Below are 20,783 nucleotides of genomic sequence, written 5' to 3'. Positions count from 1 at the left end.
ATGCTACAATAATAGGTCAGATTTATTAATGTCTCCAAATCAGTTTTACAGAATGATTGCTTAGTTTATATTCCTCCTAAATATGACAAGACTGATTTATCAGAGTAATAGTGCAAGTGTAGTTGATGGGATTTTTTTCTAGAGGGTTGCATTTCTTGGACCACTCCATGCAATTATGCAATAGTTGTCTCTGATCAGCAGGATGTCTACAAGTCCTTATAGATATTGGTTGCTGTCTCTTGACTTCCTGGTTTGGTCTAAGAAAAACTCGTACAATTGTTCAAGAAATTTTAGTTGACAAAATCTACTGGTAGAGCATGAAAAGTTAGACGAAGTCAAGCAAAGGGCTGAAACTGTGAAAATGTAAATCATTACCCTTCTTAAACTTGATAAACATCATCATCACTTAGAACACCCAGACAAAGCTATACATAAAAATAGCTTTTATTTTCTCCAGGTAAACACTGCATTGTTGGTCAGTGAGGGGACGCCGTTTACAGCATCCAATGTGGTTAAAGCTCAGGTGAGTCCAGAGTTAGGCCAGGTGAGCGTTAGCTGAAGGAGATGACTGTGCCGTTTGTGGGGGACAGGGTCTGGTCAAGTGGCGGCCATGATGCCGAGCCAGACAGCAGAGCCTTCAGACGTTTGTACTGCTTCTTGGATGGACGCCTCCCTCGCAGCAACCGCAAGCAGTTCAAAACACCCACATCTATCAGCAGCTGGAGAAGAAGAAAAAAAACATTCATACGGATTAAAGCGTTGAGGTTTTTAGGAATTTCTTATGGTCCTGAGACAGCCAAGTTTTCTTTTCCCCTCATAGGTTTTGCCAAGCATGAACAATGGACGACATGTTATAATCTTGTGCCAAGGCTGGTAAAATGTCCAGAATAAAAAATAAAACTTTCAAAGTCCTCAAGAAAACCTAGAAGCTTATATGTAAAACATGACCAGAACTTTCTTCAGTTTTCCCATTCAGCTTCTTAAAAGCCTTTCTGGTTAGTTTCTGTTTTGCTTTTTCATTAATTTTGGATGAACATCGATTGTTTTACCAAGTCACCTGTATTTCCAAAGTTACTGACGGACTTCCCTGTAATATGGTGTTCATGTAATGCTGAGAGTTTTAAAAAAAATATTTCTCCAGACTGAAAACTTTGCGCAGTAAAATCTTTTTATAATAACTTTTGCCAAAAGATGCAAATATGCCATCAAGAAAATCTAACTGGGACATCACAATGTTAGTTTTGTCTTACTAGACCAAAATGTACTTGGCAAGACTGTGTGTTTTTACAGTGTAGAGTGTCGACTTACCTCTACCACAAAACACATCAAGAGGTTGAGAGCTGCCATGGCAACGAGCAGCATCTTAAAGTTCATGTCGTTGAAGTCGTACAGTTTGAATAATCTCCTGAAGACTGGACCCGGATACAACACCAGAGAGGTCACCACGGCAAAATGGATCAGCAGCACACAGAGGAAGATCACTGGAAGGACGAGCGATCACACAAGAGCACGGTGAGAAAGGACAGCAAAGTTAAAGAAGTCTAAACTATTAACCTCCTCCGTCTTATCATTCCTGACTCACCATTATGATACAGAGGTTTCTTGTGAGGAAAGCTCTTGGTGACTATCACTGCCATGATGATGTACTGGTAAGCGGATAAGGCAAACACGGACGTGTTCTCCATGTTGGGCAGGTTTTCTGCTCCAAATACTGTTGAATTTAGAGGAATATACCTAAAAAAAACAACACAATATTTATAAAACAAACTGTGAATCAAATGTTTACTCCTTGGAAATGTGTAAATATTGTCCTCAATGAAAAAAGAAAAAAAAACACATTTTAATTGGTAACAGTGGCTAACCATTCTTGTGTGGTGGTGATGAAGAACGCAGCCAGCTGGCCCAGAACGATGGTGCAGGTGTGAATGAAGAGGCTGCCGAACACGGGAAGGGCCAGCAGGCTGGCCGGGGGTCTGAAGGGATGCAGCTCCTCACTGGGGCCTCCCCTCCCCATCACGATGGCCAGCATGGTCACCAGGAACAAATCACAGAACAGGAACTGCAGGTCAGCCATGGTTGTCTTCACCTGCAGGCAGAAGGTAACACATTTGTTAAAAAAATCAAAAATAAAAAAATCACTGAATTGTAACATGTCATTTAAAAGTCTGAGACTGATCACATCTAGGATTGCCCAGGGCTTAATTCTTGGGCTATATTTAATCTTATGTTTACCCTGTTTTTTTTTTGTTGTTGTTGTTTTTTAGCTCTAGTGACCTTCATTCACCAGTAAATTGACAGAAAAAAAGGAAAGAAAGAAAAGCCCCGAGGCCAGGAATTGAACCCAGAACAACTATGATGAGGACTACAACCTCTGCACATGCTGCAAATTCTACCTACTGAGTCAAATGTTAAAAATATTTGATGAATGACGGAAAAATACGGTTGGAAACATACCGTATTTTTCCGTCATTCATCAAATATTTTTTTGGTTTTGTTTAATTGAATGTTTTACTAGTATATGAATCATGCTAAACAAAGAAACTGTATTGAGTAGAATAAACATTTTAAAGTAAACGATGCTTTTGAAATTGGTAGAAATATGAAAATGACACATTTTCTGAAATCTTATGATTTCAGGAAATGAAAGTTACACAAATACACACAGAACAACCAACAGGAACAACATTAGAGAACATATGCACTTTATTCATTACACTGTGAAAGAAAATAGTAAAGAAAATTCTGTTACACCAAGAAAAACATGAGACCTGGATCAAAGTTTTCACTGAAATTACAAGAAGTAATGGATTTTATGTTGAAAAAGTGGGAGTTTCTTCGTTGCAACTCACTGTGTTCAGGATGAGGACGGAGCAGAACTGGATGAGGCTGTAAAGCGCCATGTACCTGAAGAGACTGAAGGACGTAACAAGAGAACATCTCCCCTCTCTGCAAAATAAACAAATAACATAAAAATGATTAATCTTCTACTGCCGCCACAAACGAAGGGTTAGTTCAGTTTTAAAAAGCTCATCCTCTGTTTCTCGTCTGACTCCTTCCTTTAGCTCCGCCTCGATCCTCACCTGATCAGCAGCGGGACGCAGCTGATGTTTTCCGTCTTCGAGGTGAAAGGCGACGCGACCGACGCCTCGGCCTCGGACAGGGAAACCCCGACGTCGGCAGCTCTCAGGGCCCCGCAGTCGTTGGCCCCGTCCCCGCACATGCCTACTCGATAGCTGCCGGAAAATTCATTATGAAGCATACAATATGACGCACCGTCAGTACGTCTCCAAGTTTAAACCAGTTTAAGCTGAGCTTCATCTGAGCGACACAAAAAAAAATATTGTCAGTCTCAACATAAATCTATACCAATCGATATATTGCAGCAGTGCAACAATTACACACAAAAAATGTTTCCATTTTAACCGTATTTTCCCTCTTTTATTACTCATATTTTATTGTACGTGTTCAAACGAAAAGCTGGACTTACTTCAGTTTCTGCAGCTCCTTCACCAGCTGGGTTTTCTGGTCGGGAGCCATGCGCGCAAATACGGTCGCTTTCATCAACACCTGCAGAAGCGTGCGGTAATGTCATCCCTGGATTAATGAGTTCTATTATCGGGAAAGCTTTCTGCATGCATTGTAAAGTTTATATTACCTTCGGAAGATATTCAGGGAAGTGGTCGCAGAGGGCGGCGAAGGACTTCCCGTTTATAGCAAAATGATAGTCAACACCAGCCTGGTACAGACCCTGGAGGATTAATGGTGAACAATAAAACACTACAGATACAAGAAATGCAGTTTGCATAATTTCGTGTTATTGTGTGTACTAACATTCATGCATAAGGTTCTGCCTCGAGGATTGGTTAAAAATCAGAGCACTCCACATGAAATATGATATCACCGAATTGCTGAATGTTAAAGACTTACCTGGTTAATGTTGTTCGTGGGGCTTTGGGGAGCAGCAGCAGCAGCAGCAGCAGCAGTCCCACCATCCTCTACACTGAACCTCAAACTGGGCATCGATTCAGCAGAGTGGGGGGTTGCGATGACAAAAATCACCTTCTCATCAGATCCCACCATCCTGCAGCTCTTTGCCACATTCACTGCTGTTAGAATATTGTCCCCTGTGTGATAAAGAACAGAAACACCAGGATCCAATCCAATTGTAAAATGTAGCATTGTGCCATTCATACCACTTTTTCAGATTGTTTTTTTTTTCTTTTTTGTGGTGATACAACCATAAACTGTGACATATTATACAAGGATTTAATGTGAGACCGACACAAGGTATTGCAGAATTAGTGGAAGAGAAGGAGAACCAAACGTGAATCTGTTTTGATCCATTTCAGTCTGCTCTGTCAGTGAAGTGCACAGATGGGTGGAGCAGAGCAGAGAGAGGTGATAGAGAGGCGGTTGTGTTGCATGAAGCAGTAACATTGAAGCGGTCAGCCTGCAAAGTCATTTATATTAATCTCCTTGGCAACTACCAGGGCATGAAGACATGACTGCAACGTTCACAAGCCTCAATCGGTATCAACGGCTGCACAAAGGACTGTGGGGAGCAGCATTTCCTCCACCTCAGACCTCTACACATTACAAAGCAGGAGGAGGGCGCTGTTCATCATGAAGGACTCCACCCATCCTGCACACAGACTGTTCTAGCTGGTCCCCTCAGGCTGGAGCATCCAGAGCAAAACCACCAGGCTGAGGAACAATTTCTTCCCTTCAGCCGACAGACTGATGAACTCAAGCCGACAATTAAAAAAATCCTTGAATCTAGACGAGCTATGTTAGCAAAACCCGGCAAGGTAACACAAATCATCAGAACGCCGGCAGCACGTCTTTATGTACCCAACTGTCGACTCGTTGTGGCTGCAAGAACTGCTGACTTAAAACAAGCTCCTATATCTTGCTGAAAAGTTATTTATAGGTTAGTTTTTGGCTTATTTCAAGAGCACTAAGATATTTGCACTAGACTGACCAAAAATACTCGGTATGACTTTGTGTTTTTACAGTGCTATCGTTGCTTTGTATTCGTCTCTCACATAAAATCTCAAATACATTGACATTTTTGGTTGTACCAGCCCAAAAACTTAAGAGCAATGAAACACATTCTCAGTTAAAAACAAGGAATTCTTAAGGAGCAGGAAGGCTGTGAACACAATCTCACCAGTGATCATAACACTGCGAACGTGAGCGAGCGTCAGGGTGTTGATGACCTCTGGACTCTCTGGCTTCACCAGGTTCTTCATCATCAACAAGCCCAGGAACTGCATTTCTGTCTCCACTTCCTCCCTGCAGACCCACACAAAGCTGCCTTCATATATAGAGCAACTTAACTGAATTTGAAAAACAGATTTTGTTCTTCTCACCGTTCAATGTTCAATAAGTCAGAGTTGACATCTACTGGTTTACAGGCGAGAGCCAGAACCCTGAGGCCTTCACTGGAGACGCTGCGCAGCGTGGCAGAAAACTGAGCTGGAACTGGAAAAGACGAAATCATCTCGTTTTCATCTTTAGTTCATCAGAAAAGCGGTAGAAGCTGATCGATGCGTGTCGATTGGAAGGCCGAACCTGTGTCAGGGTGACAGAGGCTAGCCACCATCTCTGGGGAGCCTTTGAGGAAAGCAAGAGCAGAGCGTCCCCCATGGGCCACCGTCACCACACTCATCCTCTGCAAGGCCGAGGAGAAGGGAAACCTCTTGACGATGGCAACCGCCTCACTGGAGTACTGATGGCAGAACAGGAAACGAGAAAATAACGCATGGCTACTTAAAAATCCCCTTTAAAAAATGATTACAATGTGTGATTAGATTTTATGATGAACCTTCTTGCTTTTATTTGCAGTTGGTGTTGACTTAGTATACGCCTACAGTGAAGAGGAGGCTTAAAACAGTTTACATTAATCAAATTAATTACACCATATAAACATTTTTCCAACCTACAATGAAACCTTAAAAAAATCTCCATTGTAGTGTACAAAGCCAAAGGCAATAAAGAAAACTAGAACATGATGATTCATAATGGATGCCTAGATGTCAGTGGAAATAGGAGAAGACAAGAACGGTTCTTGTCAAACTGCACTGTGCCAAGTGTAAAGTTTGGTGGAGGGAGGATTATGGTGTGGGAAAGGAGCTTTCACTGGAGCTTCTTCCAGTGGAAAAAAACTCTGGATGCTTCAGCACACCAAGACATTTTAGGCAATTCCATGTTCCCAACTTTGTGGGAACAGTTTGGAGCTGGGCCCTTCCTCTTCCAACGTGACTGAGCACCAATGCAGAAAGCAAGGTCCATAAAGACACGGATGGTAGAGCCTGGTGTGGACAGAGTCCTGACCTCAACCTGATAGAACACCTTTGGGATGAATTAGAGTGGAGACTGAGAGGCAGGCTTCTCGTCCAACATCAGTATGTGACCTCATAAATGCGCCTCTGGAAGAATGGTCAAAAATCCCCATAAACACTCCTAGACCTTGTGGACTGCCTTCCATAAGGTTCTAGCTGCAAATGTTGGATCAATGTCATACTGAACCCTATGGAGCAGCAATGGGATGTCACTTAAACTCATATGTGAGTCAAAGCAGGTGGGCAAATACTTTTGGCAATATAGTGTGGCTTCCTCCACATAGAACCACCCTGAGCTCTCTTCTGAACTTGTTAAGAGATGTTTCAGACCAAACTATAAAGCTTGTTGGTTTCTAGCAGCTTGTAGTAAACAAATGACAACAATTTATTGACGTTACTTCCACATTTCCAGCAAAGACATTAACCTGAGAGCCCTTGCTAGCTTGGAAGAAGTCATCATGGCGTCCTGATGGAGACGTCAGGGAGTCCTCTAACCCCTCTTGAAAGGTAAAACTGATAGCTGAGAATAATTCATGATGTGCTTCAGTACAGGCACATGAAATAACTTCTTAAGTCATGAAATAATTAGATCTAGTTTTCAAAATGAAATCATTTAACTAAGACACATGTAATTAATTCTATATTTAATCAATTATTACTGTAACTATTTTAAGTTTTAAAAAAAATAATGACATCTAAAACATTAAATTTGGCACTCTTCAAGAACGGAAAGACAAAATAACTGAAACTGACTAAGACTTTTCAACAGAACAGCTTAAAAAAGAGAAAAAAATAAAATGGGAAATAAATATTGTCATTCCTCTCCACTCATTTTTTTTTTATTAGATGTTTCTATAATTATGTGATCCATGTTGACATTATGCTTCCTGCTTTTAGCTTTTATTGATGCCGATCCTTGAGGCGATGAAGCCAGATGATAATTACCATAGCTCCTGAACGCTACAGAGATCCTGCTGTTTACCAGAGTGGGTGTGTTGTCAGAAACAAACATTATCTAGTTTATTTTAGAGTTGCACCAGAAGCTGGTTCAATAAATTTCACACGTGGCTTGTTCTGAGAGCACACAGTGATGTGACACATCTGTGTGGTTTGTATAAATCATTAACATGTAGCTGCAGTTGAATGAGAAAGTCTGTCTTGCACCAATGAGGTATAAATAAGAGTGAAAACTGGTTGCATGTTTTAAGAATAAACTAGGTCATTTTGACAACCTTACAGAGACACTTACTGTTCCCTGAGCTTGAGGCCTTTGAGTCGAAGGTCTCATAACAGCCAAAACTTTGTGACGTCCAAATGCAGAGTGAGCAGCATCTCCGTCTCCCTCTGGCTCCAGGAGAGTCTGAGGAGCAAGGAAAACAAAAATACTGGCTTTCACACTGATGCACTTATTTATTTATTGTTTTTTTTGTTTTGTTTTGTTTTTTTTTTTCAAATTTAGGATTTTAATCAAGCATTAGATTGCACTTTATTGCAAAACTGTGCAGTTTGTATATCAAGGACTTTAAATGACTTGATACAGAAATCAAGCACTTCAGCTTCTATGCACCACAAATCTGGAACAAACTTGCAGAAAACTGCAATACTGCTGAAACACCGAGTTTCTTAAAATCAAGGCTAAAAGCCCCACCTGTTTAGAGATAACTTTGATTTTAGGTAAATGAAGCATTGATCAACATATCTGATATGTATTTTCTTGATGATGGCATTTCACAAAATATAATGCGTATTGCTTGTTTCATAATTAGTTACTGTACTATGGTTTTAGGATGTAAAGCATTCTAAACCTTGAAAACGCCTCATTGAAATTCAAGCATTTCCAGTGATTTCAACCCTGAATAAAGATCATAAGGTGTACAGGATCATACCCAGCCAGTAGACTCCATCATTTTGAGCTCCAAGGGGTCTCCAAGGGGCTCACCCTGCAGCAGAGTGACCGTGTGACAGCAGGCCAGTGCAGCCCTCATGTCCCCTGGTGGCAGTAGTGTGGGGTCAGGGACCAGTTCTGAGAAGCCAGCAGGTCCACTTTCCAACACCCCCCACACATCCAGACCCTCCTCTGTCAGCGTTCCAGTCTGTGGAAAACAGATTTACTGCGGGTAAGCCATGGGCATCAGTTTACTCCTCATAAACGATCAGGTATTGGCTTCCAGCCTCACCTTATCGAAGCAGAACACAGACACCTTGCTGCAGATGTTGATTCGTGGCGGGCTGATGCAGAAGATGCCCCGCTTCTTGAGCCTGCTCTGGGCGTAAATGGTTCCCGTGGTGATGGCGGCAGGCAGGGCGGGCGGCACCACGATGGTCACAACATCCAGGCTTCTGATAATTAACTGCAGCCAGGTCACCTGGACACACACCCAGCAGTGTTAGCCCTCCACACATTTGCTGCCAGGCCAGAAAACACATGGAGAACTTACATTGGTTCTGAAGAGGATCACAAATATGTAAATGGTACCAATGAAAGCTGAAGAAAATGTAGGAAAAAATTAGAAAAATGGAAACAGAGTTGGTGAGTTAGTGAAGTCCCGGCTATGGCTTACCAATCACAGCGAGAATGAGCAGGAACTTCATGGCATCTTGGTAGAAGCGGAAGTTGATAGGCTGAGGGTATAAAATAGAGCTGACCAGGTTACCCTTGGCTGTGAAAAACCCTGCAGCAGAAACACAAAGATCAGAACTGGTCTGGTTTGGAAAAGTTCAGTTAAAAGATTTTAATCATATAATGTCAGAGCAGCAATGCTTGGAGCAGTCACCAATCAGATAGCTCAGTAGACTAGGTTCCAATATATTTGTTATATTTTCAGCTGCTGTGGTTCGCTTTCACACTGCACTGTCAAAAGAACCAAACCCTTTGAACAACCAGTTGTTTTTTGCCTGTGGGAACAGGCAAAGGAAAAGATTAGCCTTCCCATAGTCTGTCGTTTCCACTGAAGGAAATTACAGAAAACCTCTGAAGAAGACATTGAGCACAACTTCGTTCTCTGCAAAATGTAAACACAAATGGAGTGGCACCTGATTTTAGGATTATAGGATTTCTCTTTTGTCTTTGGCCAAAGACCACAAGCCATTTCTCCTGCTAGCGGTAGACTCGAACGTTTGTGTTGGTTGCATTTACCCAGAATGGCCTATTTTGGTCTACTTCCTGTTTCTGGAGCAGTCTCTGGTCCACCTGCATCCACATATGCATTTGAACCGCACCAGAGTTCACTTCAACCAAAGTGAAACCTAGTTATTTTAGGTGGATCAGAGTTTGCTTCTTTGGCTCACATCAGAGTTTGATTGTGCATTCACACCTCCCCAAACAAACTAAACTTTTTAGGCAAACAAACTAGAGTTTGATTAAAGAAGACTTAACAGTGTGAATGCACCCCTAGTTTAAATCCAGATAAATTAGTTCTGGAGGGGAAGGTTTCCAAAAGGCAATCATTGATAGCACACTTCCACTTGCCTCCATTTCTGCTATAAACATGCAATAACTTCCTTATAAATAACGCAACAATGGTTTAAAAACCTTATGGCCTTTGAATAAACCGTTATGATGTTTCTGAGATAAGAGTTGTTTTAAGCCAGTGGAAGTCTGGTTTGTTCTTGGTCTTTTTTATGCTAGCTATTAGCTTCAGGCTCAAGAGCCAACTGCTCTGGATCCATGAGAAACAAAAGTTGTCAAGAAATCATGCTGGAACCTTGTGAGGTTCTTAATAGAACCGCACTTCAACATTTCTGAACTATCCCTTTAATTTTGTATCTACAGGCCCCCTACTAACCGGTGCTTGTGACCACAGCAACTGCGCCGCGTCCTCCTGGCCGTCCCCCTTTAGCCTGAATGACGTGGGTGCCGCAGAAAATAGTGTGTCTGCGCTCAGTCTCTGAGCTGTAGGTCCTGTCTGCAGCTGGGAGGGGGGTTTTCAGCACTGGAACACTTTCCCCTGAAAACAACCATGTTGATTTAAACACAGGAAAAAACTAAGGAGAAGGAGGTAACCTAGCAACCCGTAGAAACTTGTATACCAAGTAAACTTGGAGAAAGTAACTCAATAAGTTTCCCTTATATGCTGCAGTCATTGACTATGAGACACATTTCTTAAAGTAAAAACAACAAATCTAGCAGGTTTTCGTGACTCTGGTTACCTGTGAGCATGCTCTCATTGACCAGACACTCCCCAGCCAGCAGCGCGGCGTCGCAGGGCAGCACCAGGCCTTCCTGAGGGATGATCAAACAGTCACCAGGAACCAGCTCCTCAGAGCTCACACAATCTTCCTCTGAGAGAACAGAAAACCACAATGTTGATGTTATTAATTAAACCATGTAGGGAAACAAGCAAGTAAAGGACAATTGTGGCCCTTTTATGCTATTATTATAAGGTTTTATTGTGTGGAAACAACGTTGCTCATCAGAAAACCTAGAAATGCAGTGACAGTAATAAAAAAAAAAGTTGATCTTGACCCTCGAGTGAAATTTGTGAAGCCAGTTTTGCTTAAATTTGCAGATCTGCAATTAGCCACTAAAATGCTAACTATGCATAAATCCTAGGGATAAACGCTCCCTTTCATTGGCCTCCATAGGCTTCTTTTATTGTCTCTTGTTCTTTGTGAGAATTTTTTATTTGAGACACAAACATGAATCCATAAAACTTTTTACAAAGCCGTTGATACATAAAAAGATATATTTTAGTTTATAAGTCGCATTATAAGCAGGCACAGCATTGCTGTATTCCACAAAAAAAATCATGCATCCATTTTCTTAGTAAAGGAAGTAAATCATATGGGAAAACACAGGACTCACCTCCCAAGTCTCTGCGTATTGTGACATTTGTAATGAACCGAGCCATGTTGCGAAGAGTAATACTTTGCTGCGGAGCAAGAAAAAAATAAGAAAGTTGTATTTAGAAATCAGATTAAAACATCAAATTGAAATGATGTTTCCCACTGAAGGCTCACCTTTCGAATTTCATACAGTGAGATGCTGATGGAGATGACTGAGATAATAAATATGCATAAAGCATAGTAACAATACTCATCAATGCTCCACAGGGTGATGCTGAACACCTGAAATATGTAAAAAGGGTTGAGGACCTGCAGGAGCAAAAACAAGAGAAAAGAAATTAGATTTTGAAATATTGACTAAAAACAACACTGGATTTATATTTTAAATTGGTACTTGTTTTATTTTTTTCCAAAATTAAGTTTATCTGAAAAACAATTTTCTTAAGTGCAGAGAAAACCACGTTTAGTGTTTTAGCTTCACATGGTCTGGATTTCCAGCTGCAGATTCAACACAGTTTATTTCTCTGTTCTGTCATCCTTATAGTTTAAAGTCATTTTAAACTATGGTCATAACCACACTGCTAGTCATAATATACAATTTTATTCAATACTATTGTGCAAGTGTTGCCAGACCATTGTCTTCATACTTAATATTATACTATAAGAAGTTAATACTGATGGACCAACTAACTATAACTATAACTAACTATAAAGCAATACAACATTTAATCCCAACAAGAGGAAGTGAGAACACCACCTGCTGCAGACTTACTTTCAGGCATTGGTGTCTATTTTTGTTAAATACCAGACTGTATTTACTGAAAGTATCATCGTCAGGGCCGGCTCAAGCCTCCATGGGGCTTTGGGGCCCTCTCTTTCTGCTAATAATGTGGATTGTTACAATCAACAGATGATTAGATCATTTGCACACCTGCAACAAACTTATTGCATCTCTGACAGTGCTGTTTACATTATATCTTATATGCATATATTATATAGGATACATTTATTGGCCGGCCAATTTCCTTAAATTTAGGGAACTGATGATCGGCCGATACTTGCATCTGAAGCCGATCTTGTCCTCCAATCTTATTTACCTCAGCAAAGGTTTAAAGATCAGCCTCTGTCCTCTTCTGCTCTGCAGTGAGAGGTTTGACTGACAGACAGGCCCACCAGTTCATGTCTGCACGTTTGCACTTAAACGTACAAACAGCAAGAAAGTTGCTGTCAGCGACTTTCTTGGTATATTTAGCAATATTTCAGACAAAAAAAAAAAAAATTGGTGAATCAAAATCGGCAGATCAAGCTTTTTAAGGATTAGTAATCTGCGATCAGTCAGTTCCACAAGAAAAAACCTGCATAGCCACAACAAAATGGCTAAGACCTTTGATTAATTACTTGAAGCAAACTTAATTTTGTTTAAACGGATTTAAGACATTTTAAGGCCTTACTTTTAGATTCATGGATTTAAGACTTAAATTACTAAAGTTGATGCTCTAAATACATAACTAAAGTTTGTTGTATTTGCTCGTGTGTAAAATTGATTGTGATTTCATTCTCCCAACTCACTTCCTCAAATAGTAGCCTCATGTAAGACTTTACAGGCACATCAATAAGGTTGGCCCCAAACACGCTTCTCCTGAAAGAAAACACGCAATTAAAATCAATCACAAATCCCCTCTGAGTTTAAAATATTTCCAACTGAGCATCTCTTTTCTACCTCCAGCTCTGCTCTTGATGACTCAAGCCATTTTGGAAGCCATACAAGCCTTTGCAAGTCCAGTCCTCATTGAAGACACTGAAGACAGGAGACAAATTGTTTTACAGAGGAGGAAACATCCTATTCAAAATATTCTTCCTAAAGTAGAAATGCACCTGTTTAGGTTTCATCTCTCGTCTGGTTTACTTAAATACAGTAAAACCATCAAACATGCTGTTGAGATGCAGTTTGCAGTTTACAGTTATATACACACTTGTGTATATAACAAGTGTGTATATAACACTTGTTATATACAAAAGTGTTATAACACTTGTGTACATAACACACAAGTGTTATATTCACTTGTGTGTATATAACACTTTCAATAGTGTTCAGAAAACTCTTTATACGATTGAGCAGTTTTTCATTTTCAATACCTAACAGGACAGAAAGCTCCCTTCCTGTCCAACCAGACGTAACGAAGTCCTTCATACAAGTAGTAGCGCAGCAGCGTTTTCTGAAACGCAGCAAGAGCCACTGTAAGACCTGGGCATGATTTTCATTTCATCAAAACTAAAACAGAATAAACAACAACAAAGATTACCTCCTCTCTGTGAAGCTGAACCGTATCTCTCCAATCCTCCTCAAGCTGCCCCAGCTGATCCAAACTGGAGGGAACAACTGAATCAGCAGAGTTCTGCATGTTTCCTCACTGTCCTGTCAGCAGAAAGTTGAAAGATGGAGAAGCTCACAGCTGCTTACCTGCCCGCCTCCATCTCCTCCGTGAGCACCTCCACAACATGCTGCTGGCCAAAACTGTCCTGATGGCAAATATCACATAAATAAATCAGAGATTTTTTTAAAACTGGAACCCTTGCTGAGCAAATCTGGCAGGCAAAACTTCTTCATTTAGTATGAAAACCATCAGATTAACCTACAGCATCGGGAAAACTCAAATAGGTGTAACGTCAGAGTACAAATTGTCCAAAAGTATTCATACTTCTTGATATTTCTCGGGTTTATTTCTAATTTTTACAACCACACCCTCCAGTGAATCTTATTGATATTTTATGTGACGTTTGTTTGTCTGTGCGCGCGCAAATGTCAAAATGAGAAAAAGAGAACAAAAGAGAGGTGGGGCAAAAGGTTGAAAGGGACAAAGGAGATAAGGATAGAGCAGAGTGAGAAGGATAAAGAGAATACAAGAAAACACAAGGGGATGCTTTCCAACCACAATGCAAGTCTGTGGTTGTAATATGGAAAAAATTCAACCGGAATGATTACATTTGAAACTCTAAACAACAGCTATAATATTAAATTGTGCACATTGCATTAATTTCCTTACTCTTAGCAGCAGAACATCTGCCAAAGCCAGAGGGCAGGATCGGCAGCGTGCGAGGACAGCGAGCCGCGGCCGCCAGTGAAACAGAATCAGAAGGAGACCCAAGGTCAGCAGGGCCAGCAGACGACACAGCCACACCCGCCAGCGCACCCACTTATACCCCTGAACGTCCTGAGGGAGGAGAGTCAGAGAGTCTGTTCACAAGCACATGATCAAGTTTGTTCAGCCGTTAATGACTAAAATTTCTGTTAAAATGATCAGAACAACATCACATGACAAGACAGAGAGACTTATTTTACAAAGGCCATAATGAGCAGCACAGAATTAAATACAGACCTGCAACAATGTCAACTAACAATGATGATGCACTTTTACCTATTCTTTTTAAGTTGCAAGATCAAAAAATAAGTAAAAATCAGAACAACCTGGCAGTGGCTGGTTCAGCTGGTTATAATGAAATTAAGTGCAACAGAAAATATTTTAAAAAATCTAATCTGTCAAGGTCAGTTTAGCAGAAATGAAGAAGTGGATGTTACCATGTGTGAGTCAGGGCTGAGCAGGGAGTCTGGTGGACAGGATGAAGGGAGTCCGCTCTGCGGATCCACAACACTACCTGTGGGACAGGACAGGACAAAACGTCCACCATAGCATGTACAAGTCAGCAGTATAACAAAACAGGGTTGAGTATTTTATTACTGATTAATCTATCAATTATCCAGATGATTAATTGATTATTTGGATAAAGAAAAATGGCACATTCTGCAAATTTGACATGCAACATTTGAAATACTTTAAAAGATGCAAACAAATAATTAAATTGCTTTTTTAAATAAGAAAACAAACATTTTATTGCATAAAATGTCATAGAATCGCTTTACTGTACACTTGATTATTTGTAGCAAACGATGCATCTGCAGCTCAAAAAATACTTTGAAGATCAACATGTGAAAAGCTCAGCCTTTTCTGCTGGACTTAATTAACCAATCAATAATGTTATAGCAAAAGGTACTTGATAGGATTTTTTTTTTTGTATAACTTCTCTAATTATTTTTTTTTTTTTTGCTTCTACAGATCTGATTTCTTTTCCATTTTCATCCCATTTTCTTTGTCCTATAGAAGTGAATATGAGAGATGAGGTGTCCTATACCAAATGGCAATAATCCACACAAAGTCAAGAAGAAATCCCCTAATTAGTTAATACACAACATGGGTGTGTAAGCCTAAGAGGTTTGTTACAGAACAGAAATGAACATACACTTTGAAGCAGGTTTAGGTAACAAAATAATGTCCTAGCCTTTATTATTAGTTATAAACTGTGTGTAGCAAGTAGATAGGTATTTTTACTGAGAAACCTAGTAGTGTTGTGGCTATTTATGATGAATTCTTGTAAATCATAAACTCTATCAATCTAGTTTTTTCTCTTTAAAGTTAGTGTATTCTAACTTTAGAAAATACTTATGCTAGTTTTGGAAGCTCAACCTGTAATGAATTACTGTATTTGGAAATGCTGTGAGTACTTTGGTAACTTTTGGACCCTCTCACTACATTAAGAGATCAAGTACAGATCAAGGGGTGTGGTTGAGAGATTTCTTTGTCAAATATCCGGTGACGACGGGAAAACATTTTTTTAACTAATTTTTGACCGTTTTGAACTCGTCAGATTGGGTTAAGTTCATTTATGTTTGCAATTAAGTTGTAAGAAATTATCAGTTATTATTTTGTCTACATTTTTTGGGGTAAACATACAGCAGACCATATAGGACCAAAACTGAACTTTGTAGCCTTTACGCAAAGAATAAGAAAACTAACACTGAACATCTGTCAGCTTGTGAACCAGCACAAGGACATGGTTACTTTTTATGATTTGTGTTTGACTGACTTAGTCAGTGTTGTAATTTGTTGTCCCATTAGAACATATCTGAATGTGTAGTCAGCTTTCAAAATAAACAGTTCAAAGCAATAATTGTCAAAAAATATGAGGAACAGCCATGGACGGATCCCCGGCTAAAATGATTGTTGCGGCCCCACGCAGCCTCAGTATGTCCCAGCAAATGGTGAACCAGTTTTTTCACTGTCAACGTCAAACTCGTGTCAGAGTTCATACGACTCAGAGCTTACTGACTGTCTGAGAAACTGAGAAAGCTGGGATAAATGATCTGAACCCGGAATCTTACTGGAAAAGCACAAAGGCAGCACAAAGCACTAATACTGAAATGTAATATTGCTTATTAAAAGGCATCTGATGGTTCTCCGTTTACGCCAGCTGGCATTTTTGTGGGATCAGTTCCTTCTTTTCTGCAACATCCTGAGGGCTAAAAGTTTTAACTTTTCCAACTGGTGTCACATTCTGACGGCAAGATTTGGTTAAATTGTACAATAGAGACATAGCTGCACACAGAAGTGCCACCCTTTTTACAAATAATGTCTCCAACCCAGTAAAACTTATATAAACAAACACCACAATTTCTCTATTCAGATAATTATCTGTAAACCTGAAAGAAACCCGCACACTATCCCATCTGGCACCAATGCTACGGTCAAACTCACCTAAATCCTTTGCCTTTTTGATGCTCCGTTTAAAGTTCAGCATATTTTACCACCGAGTTGCTGCCATGCGATTGGCTGATTCACTACTTGCGTTAAAAAGTAGGTAGCCAATAAAGTGGGCAGTGAGTGTGTGATTGATACACAATAAAAATAAGTCCCCTTTACATTATTATTATTAATTTAAGTCAGAAATGCTAAATTGGCTATTGAAGATGTTTAATATTTTATTTGAATGAGGCGATATAAAAACGCAGATTTAAACAGACCTTAAACAGAGAGCGGGGTCGCCGTGAACTTTTCCGGAGTCAGTAAACGCATCGCAGAGACAAATTCCTACTTTCGGAATACAAACAAGCTCTAAAACTAAAAAAGAGAGATGACGCTGCTTAAAGTACACAGCTCCCCTAAAAACGCTTACTGACGCAATGCTTCATTAGGCAGAAATAAGCACGAGACGCCATAAATTGAAATTAACAAATATGTTTGACCGGATGCTTACTTCCGCCTCAAAGTACTGATAAAAAAATACCCAAACAACCTCCTTTAGGAAGGCAAAGAAACAACTTACCGTCCAAACGAGACTAAAGCATACCCTTACTCTATTGAAAGCTACGAAATTTTTCAAGAGGCTGAAACTGAAAATCCCACAGTTCAGCTGTGCTGCAGTTCCTGACTTTGGCACTGAAGCACACTTGTTCAACCGGCTTGGGAGCAAATATCTGACGCCTGCCTTTTCCCCGATAAAAGAACCAAAGGAAATCACGGTGGACGGCATGCCGTGCAAAGTAACAAGATAAAGAAAAATGCATTCAACGTCATTTTTTCACTTTTTGTCATAATGTCAACAGAAACTGCACGTTACTAGAAGTGTTGAGGCAGTACAGTAATATACAGTTATAGATGACGAGGTCCTCGTTATCTTTAATTATAATTCTATTCTATCAAAAACATCGTAGTCTAATGTCATCGCAGCCAAAAGTCAACACCTATAAATTTAATATATCGCGAATACCGAGATTAAGGAAATACTGTCGTTATAATAAGAGTTGGTGTAAAGGTCGCAATGACACACTATACCTCAAAAGTGCCTGTATCTTGTTCCTGAACTCCTCTTATGTTCGACACGGGAAAACACAGACACAGTCAAAAAAGGCCAAAAATTGTTCTGAGTTATCCATTTTATGCAGATACCTGAAATTATGTCAGAGTTTGTCAAGGCTGAGTTTTTGAGCAAAAAAAAGAAAAGGAAAAAATATCATATGTTCTCTCAGCCTCAACACAAAAAAAAATTGCAATCCAGATTTCCAGAGTTATCAGTCATGCATAGTATTTGTAGATTGACATGAGAATCACAATGCACACGATTTAACCCCAACACCCCCCAGAGATAAATCAATAACCCAATTCAGAGATCTACCCACATCTGAAGGGAGAGACGTTCTAAATATAACTTTATATGGCTTATTCTGTTCAGTGAGGTGAGGGCGAACACAGACTTTCAGTTTCCCTCTTAAACAAGATCATCATTACCACAGACTGAACTTTCAGCAGTTTAAAAAAAAAGGGAAATATACCTTACCAAATGATGAGACAGACACAAGACAGTCATCTGAGCTGAGAAAGCAAAAAAAAAAAAAAAACCCTCAGTCCCAGAACAGCTCAACTCAACAGCCACAGCACTTTGGGTTACTTTTAACTAGGCTGATTTTAAATTCTGATTTCTCCATTTACACTTTGGTGGTGAGCACAGAAACAAAGACTTGTGATATTAGGAAAAAACAGGTTCTAATTTTTAAAACCTTGAAACTAAGCAAGTAAAAAAAAAAAGTAAAAGAAACTGCTAGATGAGTTGGTGCAATTTGGTAATAGTCTGGTCTTTAATACATCCTACTTTTATTTTTTAAATGATAAAAAAAAGTTAAGATGGAAAATAAATAGAATATAAAAAAATACTTCAAATCAAGTGGTTGAAGAGTATTTAGGGGTTGCCTATAATATGCCTCTCTGAGATGTATAAGAAAGACTGTAAGGCAGACATGAAACTGCAGCATGTAACTTTTAGAATATATACGTTTTACACATTTGTTAAAACTGTCACTATGTTGTGATTATATGACAGATAACCTGTGAAAAGATTGATCTCCTCCACCTCCTTTTGAGCAACTGAGGCACAGCTACTGACCAAAAACAACCAATCAGAGTCAGGAGGAGGGTCTTAGAGCTGTTAATCAACCTCATGTACTAACCGCTAAATGTGCTAATGACAGAGAAGCAATTTACCATTAAAGGAAAACTGTTTATCCACCATCATTGGTGGTAATGCTAACTACCCTGAGCATTCACAACAATGCTCACGTTACCGTGCTAGGTGCAGCGTAACTCTGATCAAGGGGCGGAAAGGAGCAGGGCCACACAGAGATGACTGACAGCTCTAACCGCCCCCTGGCTCTGATTAATTGGTTCTAGTTAGTGCTGGAAGAAGGAAGTGGAGACAGATTGTCAAACACAGTGACAGTTTCAACAAATATGCAAAAAAAATGTGTTTTTTTAATTAAAAGTTACATCCTGAAACTTTAAATAAGTAAACATATGTACAGATTCAGCAAGACCGGTCGAAGAAACTAAGCCAATAAAAGTCCCCCTTTGATCTCTGCACAGCGTCCATTTTTAAAGGGCTACATGTGCAGGCATCCTTCAACATGTACATCTTACAAAATTATCGCATGCTTATTTTCCGCATCTGATCCTGATATCATCTCCTCATGCACTTAAATTCATACATTCATTGTTTGTCCAGACTCGGTGTCGTCGACCTTTTCTTAGAATGATTTCAAAGCACACCAAAAGTCCTCTGTGTGGTCAGACTCTACACTGTCAACAGAGATACAAAATGCCTCCCCAGTTGGTACAAACTGGAAACATCCCAAAGCAGAAAGAAACTTTATGTACCCAAAAAGATCAATCTCAAAATCACCAAAACCGCAGATGGAGCAAAAAATCGGTTCAGCTTGGTGCAATACTAAGAAGTGAATTAAGCATATTTTAGGTTATTTTCTGTTTCTAATCTGACCACTAGATGTCACTATTTGTTACACACTGAACCTTTAAGCCACTGTGTGCACCTTTGGCCTAGTGAATAAAATTCCTGTAAGCAGTGATGCTGTAATTGTTTACAGTCGCATATACACATATCTTACATCTCTTTAATTGTTTTTCACACTATCTGTCTATTGATGACCCCAGCAAAACGGTCTTGTTTACTTTATACTGTTAGTTCTACAAAGAAATTACAACAGATGGATTTGTTTTGAATAAGTTTACAGCTAGTGTTGCACATGAAGTCCCTACTGAAAGCCAGAGATACATTAGTAGGTAGTTGTTGGTGGAATAGTGATCTTGAAGGTGTTTAGCATGAAGTATACTTTAATAACATTTTAATATGGAGGTCCATATGATATGTCACAATATTTACCCAATATAACCATATTTTCTGTTTGTAGTGGTAGTCAGAAAATGTAGTTAAAACCAGACACACTCAAGGATATTAAAAATTAAGTGGTCGTGTTATTTTCCTTACCAATGTTCTTATAAGCAATTTATGATTAAAGTATCAGCAAAGTCTGTAGATCATTTTAGATTTATTATTGTAGAGTGTAAACAGGCAAAGTAGATAACTTTTACTTTACTGAACGAAAACTATTTTTGTGTTGTTGTTTACTTGCTTTTTTTTTGTTTGTTTTCCTCCTTAAATCAGAGAAAGCTAACAGCAGATAAGTTGACAGTCGTTGTAAACACACTCGAGTAGCAGCCCTGGCTGACTCTGTCTGAGGCTAGCGGCTAGCAGTCACATTACATCAGTTCCTCTGTGGAAGAAACAGCTAAATATCAGACAGAAACATTTACCCTGCTGGTACATCCTGTGGTCACGGTCAGAACCTCTACATGCTTCCTGAAAACCACAAACAGTCCTCTAACGGGAAAGGCTGCTCTGTTTCAAAACGTGTATCTGAAGACGCAGTCGTACTCTCCTACGGCAAGCCGAATCATCCAAAAGACACAAACACGC

General features: G+C 39.7%; 1 protein-coding gene across 4 annotated transcripts; it reads right to left on the bottom strand.

Annotated features, from left to right (window-relative positions):
* Nucleotides 1-428: 428 nt before the first annotated feature.
* atp13a2 (ATPase cation transporting 13A2) lies at nt 429-20,758 on the bottom strand. 4 transcript variants are annotated; one of them, XM_015004119.2, is made up of 30 exons: nt 20,621-20,757; nt 18,297-18,331; nt 14,707-14,783; nt 14,174-14,341; nt 13,591-13,649; nt 13,433-13,496; nt 13,266-13,345; nt 12,850-12,927; nt 12,699-12,768; nt 11,304-11,438; nt 11,149-11,215; nt 10,494-10,625; nt 10,130-10,291; nt 8,906-9,016; nt 8,783-8,829; nt 8,522-8,710; nt 8,231-8,437; nt 7,594-7,704; nt 5,575-5,731; nt 5,373-5,484; nt 5,171-5,295; nt 3,928-4,124; nt 3,656-3,748; nt 3,488-3,567; nt 3,081-3,233; nt 2,850-2,946; nt 1,863-2,086; nt 1,583-1,734; nt 1,309-1,481; nt 429-719 (listed from the first exon to the last, which is right to left on the bottom strand). In XM_015004119.2, the coding sequence occupies exons 3-30, from the start codon at nt 14,707-14,709 to the stop codon at nt 552-554; spliced, it is 3,414 nt and encodes a 1,137-aa protein (XP_014859605.2). In that variant the 5' UTR covers nt 14,710-14,783; nt 18,297-18,331; nt 20,621-20,757; the 3' UTR covers nt 429-551. The 4 variants fall into 4 exon arrangements, with proteins under 4 accessions (XP_014859605.2, XP_014859604.2, XP_087863110.1 ...); XM_015004118.2 differs by lacking the exon at nt 18,297-18,331 and having other exon boundaries at nt 20,621-20,758; XM_088006984.1 differs by lacking the exons at nt 18,297-18,331; nt 20,621-20,757 and adding an exon at nt 17,795-18,277.
* Nucleotides 20,759-20,783: the final 25 nt, after the last annotated feature.

The sequence above is a fragment of the Poecilia mexicana genome, unplaced genomic scaffold (assembly GCF_051168715.1).
Source record: "Poecilia mexicana isolate PSO_F unplaced genomic scaffold, ASM5116871v1 scaffold_7, whole genome shotgun sequence".
In the NCBI taxonomy this organism is placed as follows: domain Eukaryota; kingdom Metazoa; phylum Chordata; class Actinopteri; order Cyprinodontiformes; family Poeciliidae; genus Poecilia; species Poecilia mexicana.
Note: the sequence above shows the minus strand (reverse complement) of the source record. Positions and strands in the feature narration are given on the sequence as shown.